The 13735-nt window shown below is 52.1% G+C and overlaps 1 protein-coding gene across 3 annotated transcripts in view; it reads left to right on the forward strand.

The window, feature by feature from the left end:
• The window catches only part of LOC144728938 (TNF receptor-associated factor 3-like), a 47785-nt gene extending 36503 nt beyond the window's left edge, over positions 1-11282 (forward strand). For all 3 annotated transcript variants that reach the window (XM_078608699.1, XM_078608701.1, XM_078608700.1), the window contains exons 5-12: positions 481-585; positions 1531-1695; positions 2281-2361; positions 3995-4069; positions 4619-4711; positions 5617-5757; positions 6192-6390; positions 6844-11282. In XM_078608699.1, coding sequence (XP_078464825.1) covers positions 481-585; positions 1531-1695; positions 2281-2361; positions 3995-4069; positions 4619-4711; positions 5617-5757; positions 6192-6390; positions 6844-7415 — 1431 coding nt within the window. In that variant the 3' untranslated portion in view covers positions 7416-11282. The remainder of the gene's footprint in view (positions 1-480; positions 586-1530; positions 1696-2280; positions 2362-3994; positions 4070-4618; positions 4712-5616; positions 5758-6191; positions 6391-6843) is intronic.
• The last annotated feature ends 2453 nt before the right edge of the window (positions 11283-13735 follow it).

Below are 13735 nucleotides of genomic sequence, written 5' to 3' on the forward strand. Positions count from 1 at the left end.
GGGCTTATGCACAGCAGCAGCAACAGCGTCGCCCCCTCTGCTGGGAAAACTGCTGCAGATTGCGTCTATGAGCACGGCTTCTCTGTGGTAGGTTTGCGCGCGCCAAGAATGGTGCGAAATTTCAAACGTACTCCCATTATTCTTCTTGGTTCTTTCGGTAAAGTCACGTAGAATGGAATAATAAAATAATAAAAATAAAACATAATAAAATAATTCTCACGACGTTTCGGCCACAACGCAAGCAGCCGTCCTCAGGTGGAGAGCAGGTCTGTCGAGTAGACAGTCTGAAATTTCAGACTCTGTCTACTCGACAGACTTTACCGAAAGAACCAAGAAGATGAATCCTTGCAGTCACGAAAGCTTTAAATCGAAATTTTATGTACTCTTATTATTGCACTTGTTATTGTTGCGTATGGCATGTGTGTATGGCGTACACGCTGCACGTTGTGCCGTGACCTGACGTGCTCTGCACACACACAGGTGTTCCGGGACAACTGCTGTCGCCGGGAAATCCTCGCCCTCCGCGTTCACTGCCGGAATGATACCGCCGGCTGCACGCAGATCGTTGAGCTCGGCAAGCTACAGGTACGCGTTCACGTGCGTCGTATGCGTGTGCTTGCTCATTCCTGTGTCCAAGCGTGTTAACGTGTGTGTGTGTGTGTGCTTGACTCTGCGGAGCGGTAGTGTTGCGGTTTGTATGCTGCGCACTGCACACCTGGCGACCACAAGTCGATTCCCGCTCAAGGCCACCAACACCAGTGTGACGATTATCTGAACGGGTCCTGGGCCAGTACCTGGTGTGGTGTGTAAATTTTGGCACTGGAAACAACGGCGACCGGGCATAGTGCTGGCCACCCATCCCCTCGTGTGCCGTGCCGGCCTTTTATAGGTGCTCGCAAACAGCACTGGCCCCAACAGTCTGTTAAAGGCTTAAAAGGGGATCTTTGTTTTCCTATGTATGTACGGAGGGCGGAGGAGTGACGCTGAAACATCGAGTAGAGCGCCAGGTGGCGGAGGCACAGCAGGTTTACGCAGTGTGGAGCACACGTGGTACATCTGCCAGTCATATAAGTCCGTTAACCCATAACACGTGGATCTGTCCTGTGATCTCATGCCAGCAAGGTGCACGTAACCTGGTACATGCGTTGCGGTGACGCCACCGCCACTTCGTCGTAAACGGCGGTTGTTGCCCGTTATCGTGGTTATCTCAATCAATCGATCAATTGGCTCACTGCTCTTCCAACACAGCAACCCCAATTCGGATAGTACCGGGTGACGAATATCTGAACGGGTCCTGGCCCTCCGCTTGGCCAACTCCGCTTGAAGTGCAGTTGGTGCGAACATCGGCACTGGGGAGACGAAAGGCAGCCGGGCGAGTCTCTGGCCCCTCACGGATGCTTCCCGCCGTCGTTCACAGGCGCTCGCTTACAGCCCTGAGCTCAACAGTCGGTGAAGGCTGTAGGGAGATCTTTGTGTTTATCTTCGCGTGCCTGTGCGTGAACACGTGGGCGTGTGTGCGTGCGCACGCAGGAGCACATGGCGGTGTGCGCGCACGAGGCCGTGAACTGCCCGCACGCTGGCTGCACGGAGCGGCTGCTGCGGGGCGAGCTGGTGAACCACGTGGCCTCGGGATGTCACTTCCGTACCGAATCCTGCCGCTACTGTAATCAGCAGGTGCCCCTCGCCGAGAAGAGGGTACGTGCACGCACGCACACACGCACACACTCGCTCGCTCGCGGACGTACGCACGCACTCGTGCATGCATTCACGGGGATGACATCGACAACAACAACAACAGCAGCCACCATTCGCGCATATGTGGCGGTGACGGAACCACAGCGCTTGTGCCACAGAGGTACACAGGTACGCACAGGTGTCTGTAAATACACACAGCATAAATCAACACAAGGGGGGGTACACAGGGACATGCATGAGTATATACATGACAAAGACCCTTGACTTTTGGGGCAAGGGCTGTTAGCGAGCACCTATGAAGGCTGCCGCAGTATACGAGGGGGTGGATGGCCGAGTAGCGATGTTTACACACCGCACCAGGTACTCATTTGAGGCTGAGTCGACCTACGGGAGGCCCAAAACCGGTTAAGATAATCGTCACCAGTATTGGCCGTGAGCAGGTGCGAGCGTTGTTCGGGAGTGCCGGATACCGCCGCGCTCGACGGTACCGCGGTGATGTGGCAGAGTGACCGGGGGGGGGGGGAGGGGGGGGGTGGCCACGCGAAGACCAAGGTCTCTTGTTCACGCCGTGTTCTCTCGCCATAGAAACACTACGAGACGCGCTGCCCCCGGTACCCCATCCCGTGCCCCAACAAGTGCGAGGAGCAGAGCATCGCGCGCGAGGAGGTGAGACTCTCGCAAAGCATGAGCCTCGTGTGGACACGCACGCACGCTCGCTCACTTTTACACACACGTGGGTACAGTCGCTCACACGCACGCGCGCACACGCTCGCAACTACACGCACACAGGTACAATCGCTCACACACATGCAGGTGCAATGGCTCCCTTACACACACGCAGGTACAATCGCTCACTCCCGCACACACACACGCTCGCAACCACACTGGTACAATCGCTCACTTACACACACGCGGGTACGGTCGCTCACACGCACACGTGCTCGCACACACACGCACACAGGTACAATCGCTCACACGCAGGTGCAGAGGCTCCCTACACATACGCAGGTACAATCACTCGCTTGCATACACGCTCACACACACGTGCTCGCACCCACACCCACACAAGTACAATCGCTCACATCCACACACACAGGTACAATCACTCACATCCACACACACAGGTACAATCGCTCACATCCACACACACAGGTACAATCACTCACATCCACACACACAGGTACAATCGCTCACATCCACACACACAGGTACAATCACTCACTCGCACACACACAGGTACAATCGCTCACTCGCACACATGAAAGACAAAGATCCCCCCTCTCTGTTAGCGAGCACCGATGAAGGCTGGCACGGCAGACAACGAGGGGTGGGTGACCAACGCCACGCTGGCCTCCTTTGTTTCCCCAGTCTTGATGATTACACACTGCACTAGGTATTCATTTAATGCTGAGTCGACTTAGGTGATCCCCAGGACCGGTTCAGATATTCGCTACTGTTATTGGGCGTGAGCGGGAATCTAACTCTGGTTGCTGGGTTCTTAGCATAGTGCTCTATGACCAGGCATTCACAGTCATATGAATACAAGTTGATCAAGATACAAAGACAAAGATCCCCCATATAGCCTAAACAGACTGTTGGGGCAAGTACTGTTAGCGAGCACCTATGAAGGCCGGCACGGTACACGAGGGGGTGAACGACCAGCACCACGCCCGACCCGCCTTTGTTTCCCCAGTGGCTTTGATTTTACACACTGCACCAGGTACTCATTTGAGGTTGAGTCGACCTAGGGGAGGCCCAAGACCGGTTCAGATAATTGTTACTGGTGTTGGCCACGAGCGGGAATCAAACTCGGGTCGCAGGGTCCGTAAAGCAGCGCGCTAACCGCTACACTACCGCTCACACACCATATGCTCGCTTATCCACACACGGCCGTGTGTACTCGCTTACACTCGAAAGCACACTCGCTCGCACAAAGACAAATACACGCACGCTCGCACACACTGTTACAGTTTGGCACCACGACGGTTTGGAGGGATTAGTAAAAGTGCGACTGGGCATCTGGTGAGAACACGCTGCACAGGACACTGATGGGCCGAGCGTCGGGTGGCTAAACCGCAGTGAGTTGGCACAGCGGGGAGTGCGGTTTGGTTCGTCTGGCGGTCACCCGCGTCAATTTAACCATTACCTCTGGCTCTGTCCAATGACCTGGCAATGCGCTATTGCCAATAGAGCACCAAGCCTGCCACCAGCGCTGTAGTGATGTCACTCCACGTACTGGCAAATGGCAGCAGCTCATGTTTGTGTGTTGTTTGTGTGTTTGTGTGCGCACGTTCTTCAGCTTGTGTCTCACTTGGGCATCTGTCCGTACAAGCAAGCGGAATGTTTCTTCAGTCAATTCGGTTGCAAATACAAGGTATGGCTTCTTACAAACATTGTTATCGTCACAAAGTCATTTTCCATCCGCCACTGGGTGGAAGCTATCCCATACCATCCTTCACCTTCCTTCAATGCTGCAATCCATTTCGCTCTTGCAGATGAACAGATGATATCTCTCCATCTCCGTGGCGCCTGTCCTTTCAGACACATCCTCTCCTTTAGCTGCCATTTTGTATCCATCGGCCATCTTCCAAGCTGCTGTAAATGTCCGCGTGATAAGCCGCTTTGTCGAGCTGTCATTCGTGGCCAGTCGCTTCTGAAAAAGAGCTACATAGCTCAGTGGGACTTACCTGGTAAAATGAAAAATAAATGTTGGTATTTTTTTGTTTACGTATGTTCAGCGTCGGTACATTTCTTTAATTAAGCAAGGTCGTAAGAACGTGTGACCAACTGACGATGGGAAGGGATTCCAAAGTTGAGCCGTGCGGGAGAAACGAAAGCGCGGCGTTCTTGACCGCCCCCGTATTGCCCACGAGCAATGGGCCCCCTCCCTCCTCCGCTGAGTGTCGGCCGTCGTGTCTCGCAGGGCACACTCCAGGGCCTCAAGGAGCACGAGTCGGGCGCCACCCAACAGCACCTGTCCCTCGTGACGGCACGCAGCGCCAACCTGGAGCTCAAGGTACGGGTGCCTCCCTCCTCTTTCTCATGTATGTCTGTTGTCTGCTGTACCGTATGTGGAACTTCTTTCGCACTGGACATAGCCAACCGTGCTAATGGGATGTGCGGGGGAAGGACAACAAACTAAACGCATGATGACGGTGGTGATAATGATGATGGCGGACAAGAAACTAAACACAAAATGCAGTTTTAAGGAAATTAGTTTTCGATCTAGATTATTTAAAAGTGCGCAGCTCCAATGGAAGAGCATTCCAGACGGCCGCAGAAAGCTTGCGCGATGCAGTGTGCGAGTCCGTGGGTCACTGTGTGATGAGTCTATATGGGTTTCTGTGTGAGTCTATGGGTCTCTTTGTATGTACGTATGTTGAACTTCTTTCGCACCATACGTAGCCAATCTAGATTATTTAAAAGTGCAAACCTCCAGTGGCTTTGCGCTTTTAAATTGTCCGTCTCACCGTCGTCTTCTCGTAAGTTAATGCGGCAAAGCGTTAACATCGCCCTATGTTGTAGAATGACCTCCGGAAGGGGTCATCACAGAGCTACTTCTGAGGTCAATTCAGTTTCGCCTCCTGTCCAACGTGGGCCCACTGTAGCGAGATTTATCAATTTTTCTTAATAATCGAATAACACGTCACTTGTGTCTCAACAATACAACCAAATTACTTGTGAGTCCATCGGCTTATTTCACCTTCTGGGACTAATTGTGTGTTATGCACACGGTTTAAACATGGGTCTGGAAGTTGAGAAATCCCATGAGGTTTCGTGCTGACATCATGATGATGATCCCCCGGGGAAGTCCGATTTAATCAGCTGACGCCTTCCGCCCACCTCCCTGCACCTCCTCCCCACTCTCCCCCCCACCGCGTGTCCCTCCGTGCATCTCCTCGTCCTCCTCCTCCTCGCCAGGTGTCCATGCTGCAGTCTCAGCTGGCGGAGAGGGCCAACAGTGCAGATCTGCTGGGGACTCGCGTGCGGGAGCTGGAGAAGGAGCTCATCTCCGTGGGGCAGACGGCCAGCAAGAACGAGTCGCGCCTCGGGCACACGCAGGTGAGCGGGCGTGTACGCATAACGTGTGTGTGCGCAGGCTCGTTTTGTGCGTGGAGAGAGTGGCGTCGCAGGGGTGGTCGCCCTCCAACAACAACAACAGAGGGCGGAGGAGCGACGCCTGCAGCAACGTCGCTCAAACAGCCGATGAGAAACGACGGGGGGCTGAAACACGAGTTGAAAACCCAGAATCTCAGCGGTTCCAGCTCCGTGGCTATTTACGCACGAGCCACCTACCCCGCCAACTCCCGAGACTCGTACTTTAAATAAATGACGCCTTCCCTCCACAATGCCCACACACTGCCCTGCGAAAAACCTGGTGACCCCCGCCCCTCCCCATGAGTTTCCCCTGCATTTGACCTCAATGTTTGGCAGGCATGTGACATTCGTTCCTCACCCTCCTCCCCCCCCATCCCTTCGTGCTGTGTGGCGTGCAGCGCATGCTCGCCGTGCAGACAGAGCGGCTGCTGCGCCTGCAGGAGTCGATGCAGGGCACGACGCGGCGCGCCGACCACGACGCCCTGCGCGGCGACCTCGACGGCACCGCGGCCACGCTGCACGAGCTGGGCACGCGCGTAGCCGCCATCGAGGAGACGGGGGGCAGCGTCACGCACTCGTCCACGCCCACGCGTCTCGGTGAGGGCGGCAACACCCACTCAGCCACTCGCCACTCACCACTCCCCTCAGCTACTCACCACGACCCTCACCCACTCACCACTACCCTCACCCACTCACCACTACCCTCACCCACTCACCACTACCTTCACCTACTCACCACTAACCTCACCTACTCACCACTACCAACGGTATCGAGAGACATATTTGAACGGAACACTGTGCGTAGGTAACAAGTGAAATCAGAATCCACGTATCTGTCCACTGCGTTTATGTACATTTTTGCGTGTAACTTACCGTGGAACCCCTCGCCCGCTCGCGTGTGTGTCTGCGTGTGTGTGTGTCTGTGTGTGTGTGTGTGCGTGTGTGTGTGTGCGTGTGTGCGCGTGTGTGTGTGCGCGTGTGTGTGTGTCTGCCTGCCGGTATCATGGTCTCTCAACGCCGCGCTCCCTCGCCGCCGCCGCCACGACGCAGCCGCCCTGGACTCGGCGCTGAGCCGTCACGATACGCAGCTGTTCGCGCACGACACTCGCCTCGCCGAGATGGACCTGCGCTTCCAGGTGCTCGAGACGGCGAGCTACAACGGCAAGCTGGTGTGGAAGATCCGCGACTACGCGCGGCGCAAGCAGGACGCGGTGAGCGGCCGCACGCTCTCGCTCTACAGCCAGCCCTTCTACACGTCGCCCTTCGGCTACCGCATGTGCGCCCGCGCCTACCTCAACGGGGACGGCGTGGGCCGCGGCACGCACCTGTCGCTCTTCTTCGTGGTGATGCGCGGCGAGTACGACGCGCTGCTGCCGTGGCCGTTCCGCCAGCGCGTCACGCTCACGCTGCTCGACCAGGGCGCGGCGAGGCGCCAGCTGTCCGACACGTTCAAGCCGGACCCGGCGAGCAGCAGCTTCCGGCGGCCGACGTCCGACATGAACATCGCGTCGGGCTGCCCGCTGTTCGTGTCGCACGTCGCCCTGGAGAGCGCCTCCTACCTGCAGGACGACACCATCTTCATCAAGGTGGTGGTGGACATGAGCGAACTCGGGGACCCGTAGGCGGGGGAGGCCTGTGGGGGGCTGGGGGGGGTTGGGAAGCCCCCCCCCCCCCCTTCTCCCCACCACCGAAGAGCTTGCGCTTCACGTGGGATCGCACGGCACCACGGAGACGGGGACGTCCCCCCAGCCTGTGGGGTGTGAACGATTTTCACGAAGTCGTAGGCTGGTGCTTTAGACAGTGGGCCTCCTCCAGAGAAGAGAGATTTGATTTGTAGTTGAGAGATTGAGGTTACTACAGCTGCTGTGGTTGGGGCCTTGAGAAAACTGTCAAGATTCTGAGAAAGTTGAATTGACGATGAGCAGATTTACGTTCAGGAAAACGAAGGTGTGTTCAATCCTGATGGAGAGAAAACATCGGCCAATTATAAATGTTTTTCCCTGGGGCCGTGCACTACTACCCACATAGCCGCTTGACGTTGAGTTCATCTGACAAACGATTCGCGTGAAATTAGACTCAAGTTAATAATATCTCAAAACGTTGTAGATTTAAAACTCACCTCTAGGAAACAGGCGAATTCTTTTTTTTCTTCCTTTTTTTTGTTGTTCGCTCATGTGAACAAGGGCGAGTGAGTGACCTTGTGACCCAGGTAGCCTTGTGGGGGGTCACAGTGCACGAATTGCAATTAAAAGGTTATTAGGTCCACCCAGTAATTATTTCCTGCAAGGTAGATAAAAATAGGTACCGCTTTGTAGGAAAGAGGACGTTTATTTACCCTTTGCGTTAACTTGCTCCCTCGGCAAAGATATTGAAGCTACACCACTGGCTGAGAGATGTAAAATCAGATGAGCCTTACCTCGTTCTTGCTTCAACTGGACACAACTTTGACCGTTTCCAAGTCCCCTCGAAGTGCAATACATCGATCTTACAAGACTTAAAATTCCCTCCCGGAAGACCCTTTTTTGTCTCGCTCCTACAACCGCTTGCTCACAGCTCAAGTCGCTTCATCGTCACTCGAAAAACGCTTTTCCCCTGGAGTGATTCTCTCTGTCGGTCGAGGAGACACGTGGAAGACAATGAGAGCCAGGTCCGGTCAGTGTGTGTGGGTTTTCTACAGAATGATCCAGATTTCTCCATGATTTTTCTCCAGATTTCTATGAAATTTGTCAGATTTTTTGCTTTTTTTTCATTATTAACACTCATAACGAGATGATTTCAACACCCGTAAAACGTATTTTATTGCTATGCAATTTTGTAAACATTCACCCTTTGTTGCAGCTCCACTCGCTATATGTGTAAGTTCATTCATCACTTCTTGTCTGCAGCCCCGCTGGACACGGCTGTTGAGTGGCTTCGTGCTGTAGACACGGTCCAATTTGACACGTAGGCTTTCGCGACCAATACCATCCATAATACAGGTTTTTTTCGGTTAGATGTGATCACATCTACCCCTCTATTTAAGGAACGAAACAGGAGGTCTTCTCCACAAATCTGGCTGTTGCCTGATGAAACTAGTTGTAATTAATGTGCAAAATGTCATAGTCGGATTGTAAATGTTGTGGCTTTGCTCAACACACCGGTGTGCTGTACTAGTGACGAATTGGCACGTTCTGTTTACATGACAAACCTTACTAGTTGGCTGTATTAGGTGTTCGCGGGTTTAACCTCACATTTATATATTTACGCGATCTAATCCCAAAAGAACTCTTATGGATGGTCCAATTTCACTCTCGTAATCTGGCACCTGTGCCCTTCTGGCCCTGTGTAGTTGCATTGCCTCCACGCCCAACAGCTACGCCACTCACCCCACCGTCGCATCCCCCCCCCCTCTTCTTGACCAACCTAACCCAGCTGCAAACTCAGCTGCTCTCTAACCCTGCTCAGCTGGCGCCAGCGAGCGTCGCAATCAGGTCACACGTTTAAATCCCGGCTGGGCGTCAGTGCGTCGTCCGTTCACGATAAAAACTGAAACACCCCCCCCCCCCTCACTTCATGGGGAAGAGTCAATAGCAACGTTTGTACGGAGAGACTTGCCCCGTCATAAGAATGTGGAAGTTTTACGGAAAACAGCGGCTCGCGGCTGCCAAGGGTGATGAATGTCGCTAGAGGCCCGTTTTGAGCCAACACTTTTTATTCCATTCAGGGAATGGACGTTGTGGTGTAAATAGTTTGTTTGGGTGTTTCGTTCCTTCAAATGGCTCGTTTTTTTTCCGACAAAAGCTATGGGTCTTGACATGACATTTGTTTTATAAGGTGGTGGTGGTGATGATGATGATGACGTCTTCACGGCATGTTGCGGTTATTCGTGCAATGCTGCGTGACGTTGTGTTTGAACCGGCTACTGCTCGACTAGGAGGTGAACAATTGTTATCTCTTGGTGACCCAGATGCTCTTGATGGTTTTTTTTTTACACAGATATAAATAAATATAAGTAATTTTTCTACTTTGTTCCGTACGTTATTGCGACCTTTAATGATCTTGAAAATATTTTGTAATAAGTTGTATTTATTTAATTGTAACTGTGTACATTTGTCTACATTTGTGCTTGTTTCACCGACGATATCACGAATTATCTTACAGACACAGAAAAGCATTCTTATTTCCAGATCTCCCTCCAAAGGAGCGAGAAGCTTATGTCGATGCAGGGAGTGACCGGAAGAGAAACTGCGGGCGTTCATCGGGCATCCATCAACGGTGTATCTTACCCCAAACCATATGCACTATGTTGCACTTTGCTTCGCTGCGAGAGTGGGACAGTTGCTCGCTCGGCACCATTCTGCCGAAGAAAGTAGTCGGTAAATGGGCTTCGCTGAATTGACTGTTGTGTTAGGGTCGACTCAGCCCATCATTCCCTTCAGGGTTGATTAAAAAAACAGTCCCAATTTATTGACAGTTTCCAAGAGTAGTTTTCCTGTGGGTGACTTTACTTCCCGCAGAATACACTGTAACCTTCGACTTGATGTTGGTCACTCGAGTAAGACCGGACAATTGAAACTGGGCGCTCTTTCTGAAACCCTGATGTCACGGTTCTTTGTATTTTCGAACAGTCAACGTTCAGCATCGCCTTGTCGGCCACAGCATCACAAAGTCTCTACACGTGTAACCACCAATCTCTACCTCTCGTCTGTGGGTCTCGTATCTCTCTCTTGTTTATCTATCGGCAATCTTCTTGTCTTACCTATAGCTGTGTCATCTGTATCTATTGTAAATATATCATCTCACCCATCTTTAGATCTGCGTGTCGGCGAACCGTATAGCACAGCCGGGCCACTTGCACGGTCCTAATTGTGAGCCAGCCAGATGTGGCCCGGTGAAAGTACCCTGCCTCATATCACTGGCTTCAGCTCCTAGCTAATGTCATTGTACAAGAGGCTTACTGGCCAGGCCTTCTGTCTTGGGTGACCGGTGAGTATGTGGAGGGGGGAGAATGTGGTATTTCGCACGGCGCACTGACATTACCAATGTGTCTCTCACTGGTTATCAGAGAACTCTTGTCTGTCGGCTTCAGTGTGTTTGTGTCATTTAAGCCCAGAGGAAGCGGGGGATTGGTCCTGTAAATGTATGACTTTATTTATCAATTCGGTTGTAAGGTTTGTTTTGGTTAATTAATTTGTTTTTAATTGGTCGATGAAAGGAAACCGTCACGGCCGCAACGTGTGGAGCAGGAGTGTCACATATTGAACACGCGGCAGCTATTTATGGGATGGGGACTTGTGCAGAATTGTCTCCGATATTAAAGTAGGGTAACTTAAAATACAACTGCTACAAGTGACTATTAAAACGATGGTGTTTTACATCTGTTTGCAATGTGTGCATGTGTGTTGCATAACGTTTACAGTTACACATTTAACTTGCGCCTCGTCGTCGTGAGAATTTTCAAGAAATGCATTAATCACTGACTGTTGACAATAAAATCTACGTGTAGTTTGTTTGTCCGGGAAAGCCTTCCTGAGTCTCAAGATTGCTTTTCTCATCGGGGTCCTGCATTGGTACGTTTGGCCAATTTTCGAATTACACGAGTGATCGTTTACGCACGTCGGAAGAAAGCGAAGTAACCTTGCAGAACAACCCCCCATGCACGTTGAAGGGATGACATTTTGAAGCTCCACACAGACGATTTCACAGACCAACTTTTGTAGTACTTTACTGCCGTATAACAGCCAACTTGATTGGGAGTTTCACAAACTCACTGTGATCCAAAATCGCTGGACCATAGGTGTGCACCACCACACCCGATTGGAAATTTAAACAGATGAACTCGTTCTCATTATGATGGCCTCCCTTGCATGCCTGTTGTCCAGCAGTTTGGTGGTCGTGGGTTAGTGGATCACACATGGATGGGGCTAACAATGGCCATGTCAGAGAGACTAACTTGTGAGCTGATATCACTCAGACCTGAGTTTGAATTAGGATTAAACTGGGTCCCCAAGTGGAAGTATTTGATGATCACAGCCTGCTCAGCCATCGGTGAATAAACACACAACAACATAACATTGCCTTGTCATTTAATTCGGCATAACCCGGATATGTAGATCTAAATAATCGATATCCTGTGCAACATCGGTGTCCGGGCATATGCAGTCGAGGTAGGCCACCTTGTGCAGATGACAGCCCTGCTGAACTGAAATAAAATAGACAAATACGGCCAACCCGAAAAAGGGAATCGACAAAATATCCGAAAAGGACCCTCTGGGAATTGAGACCTGAATAAATAATTACGTAGCCAATTACATAACCTAACACGCTACACACATGGCAGATTAACCCCTGCACATCAGCCGTGGGCTTTAATTGCAGGTATTTTTCAAGGCCGACCTGCTTTTTTTTGGCTTTCAGTAATTTAAAAAGAATGTTAGATCACTGGCAAAAATATACAACAGCCGTGTTGGCAACGACCCTTGTATGTAGACACTTCTTTTGCACCGTACGTGGCCAACCACGAAACACAAAAAGCAGTTCTAAAGAAATGAGTTTTCAATCTAGATTTGAGGATGATGTCCTATGAAGGACCATTGCCTGAAACGTCTTATTCCCCTTTTAAGGCAACGTTATTGACGAATGAGTTTTTTTTTAGTTCAGAATCAAGGCGCAGCCCTGCAATTTCTCACCGCCACTGCTCTGCAGGAACCGCCCTCCTCCACCAGAGACCCCTGGAGATCTCCCCTCGGCTCGAGCGCAGTGCTCTTCACTCATTTCCAGAGGGAGAGGGGCGGGCACTTTCATCCGTGTGAGTGAGGGCCGCCACACATTTGACACCAGTGGGGGTGTTGACAGCAGCAGCATGATGATGATGGGGCGGTTGTTTTCACTCTGTGTGTATTGTCAGGGGCCGCACTAAAGGCCAGCAGGGGTCGCCAGGGGCCCGCGGGCCTTGCGATGAAGAACGCCGCTCTCGAGGGTATTTTGTTACCGCTTATCGTACTTGTATAGCGCCTTACTCCAGGGCTCTTAGCAGCAGTTATAAAACTGTGCATAAGATAATAGTGGTCGAGATAAAGAGTGGGGTTCTTATTAAAGGTGGTGGTGGTGGTGCATAAGATAATAGTGGTCGAGATAAAGAGTGGGGTTCTTATTAAAGGTGGTGGTGGTGGTGGAGTTTTGGTGACAGGAGAAGAGGAGAGATTGGGGGATGGTTGTAGCTGTGGAGTTTGGGGGGGGGGGGGGTCGAGCCAGATCCAGTGTCTTGGAAGAGGTGGAATTGCCCAAACTTTGCCCCACCCGGCGGCGTCGTCACCACCACATTACCAGTGACGGAGCAACAACATGATTCGATCAGGTGGAGCCCCCAATGTTTGATTTGCCTCGCACGGTCGCACCCTAGAGGCTGTGATACTGGTAGGAACCACCTGGTTCCACCAGCCCACAGGGGATTATTGTGTCCGTCCGTCGTGCAGGGTGGGGAGGGGCTGGGTGGAGAGGGAGGGGAAGGGGCTGGGTGGGGGTGGAGGGTGGGAGGGGTGGGGCTGGGTGGGGAGGGGCTGGTCACCCCGTGGTGCCCTTATAAAACTCAACGTTTAACCTACTCACGCCGGCTTGTGCCCGCCCTCACAGTCGGGCATATTTGCGGAATACACCACGCCGCCGTTGACCCTGGCCATTGACCGAGCAACCCAACGTTCCTACCAGCTCCTTCCGCAAAAATGTGTTTTATCGCGGCCTCCTCGTGCCCAATCCACATCATCGTTATGCTCACGGTCTCAAACATTTAACGCTGTAGGGGGCGCTCCGTCTTCGCAAAATGCAGCAACTTTACAGCTCCGTTATCAGTGCCCTACAGACCAATTCAGACCTCATTGGTCACCGTGCCATTATGAATCGCAACGTTCAACCCACAAAATCCCATCACTCGGGAGAAACACAAATAGACACTTCCCCCCCCCCA

The sequence above is a fragment of the Lampetra planeri genome, chromosome 30 (assembly GCF_965212315.1).
Source record: "Lampetra planeri chromosome 30, kcLamPlan1.2.h2, whole genome shotgun sequence".
Lineage (NCBI taxonomy): Eukaryota > Metazoa > Chordata > Hyperoartia > Petromyzontiformes > Petromyzontidae > Lampetra > Lampetra planeri.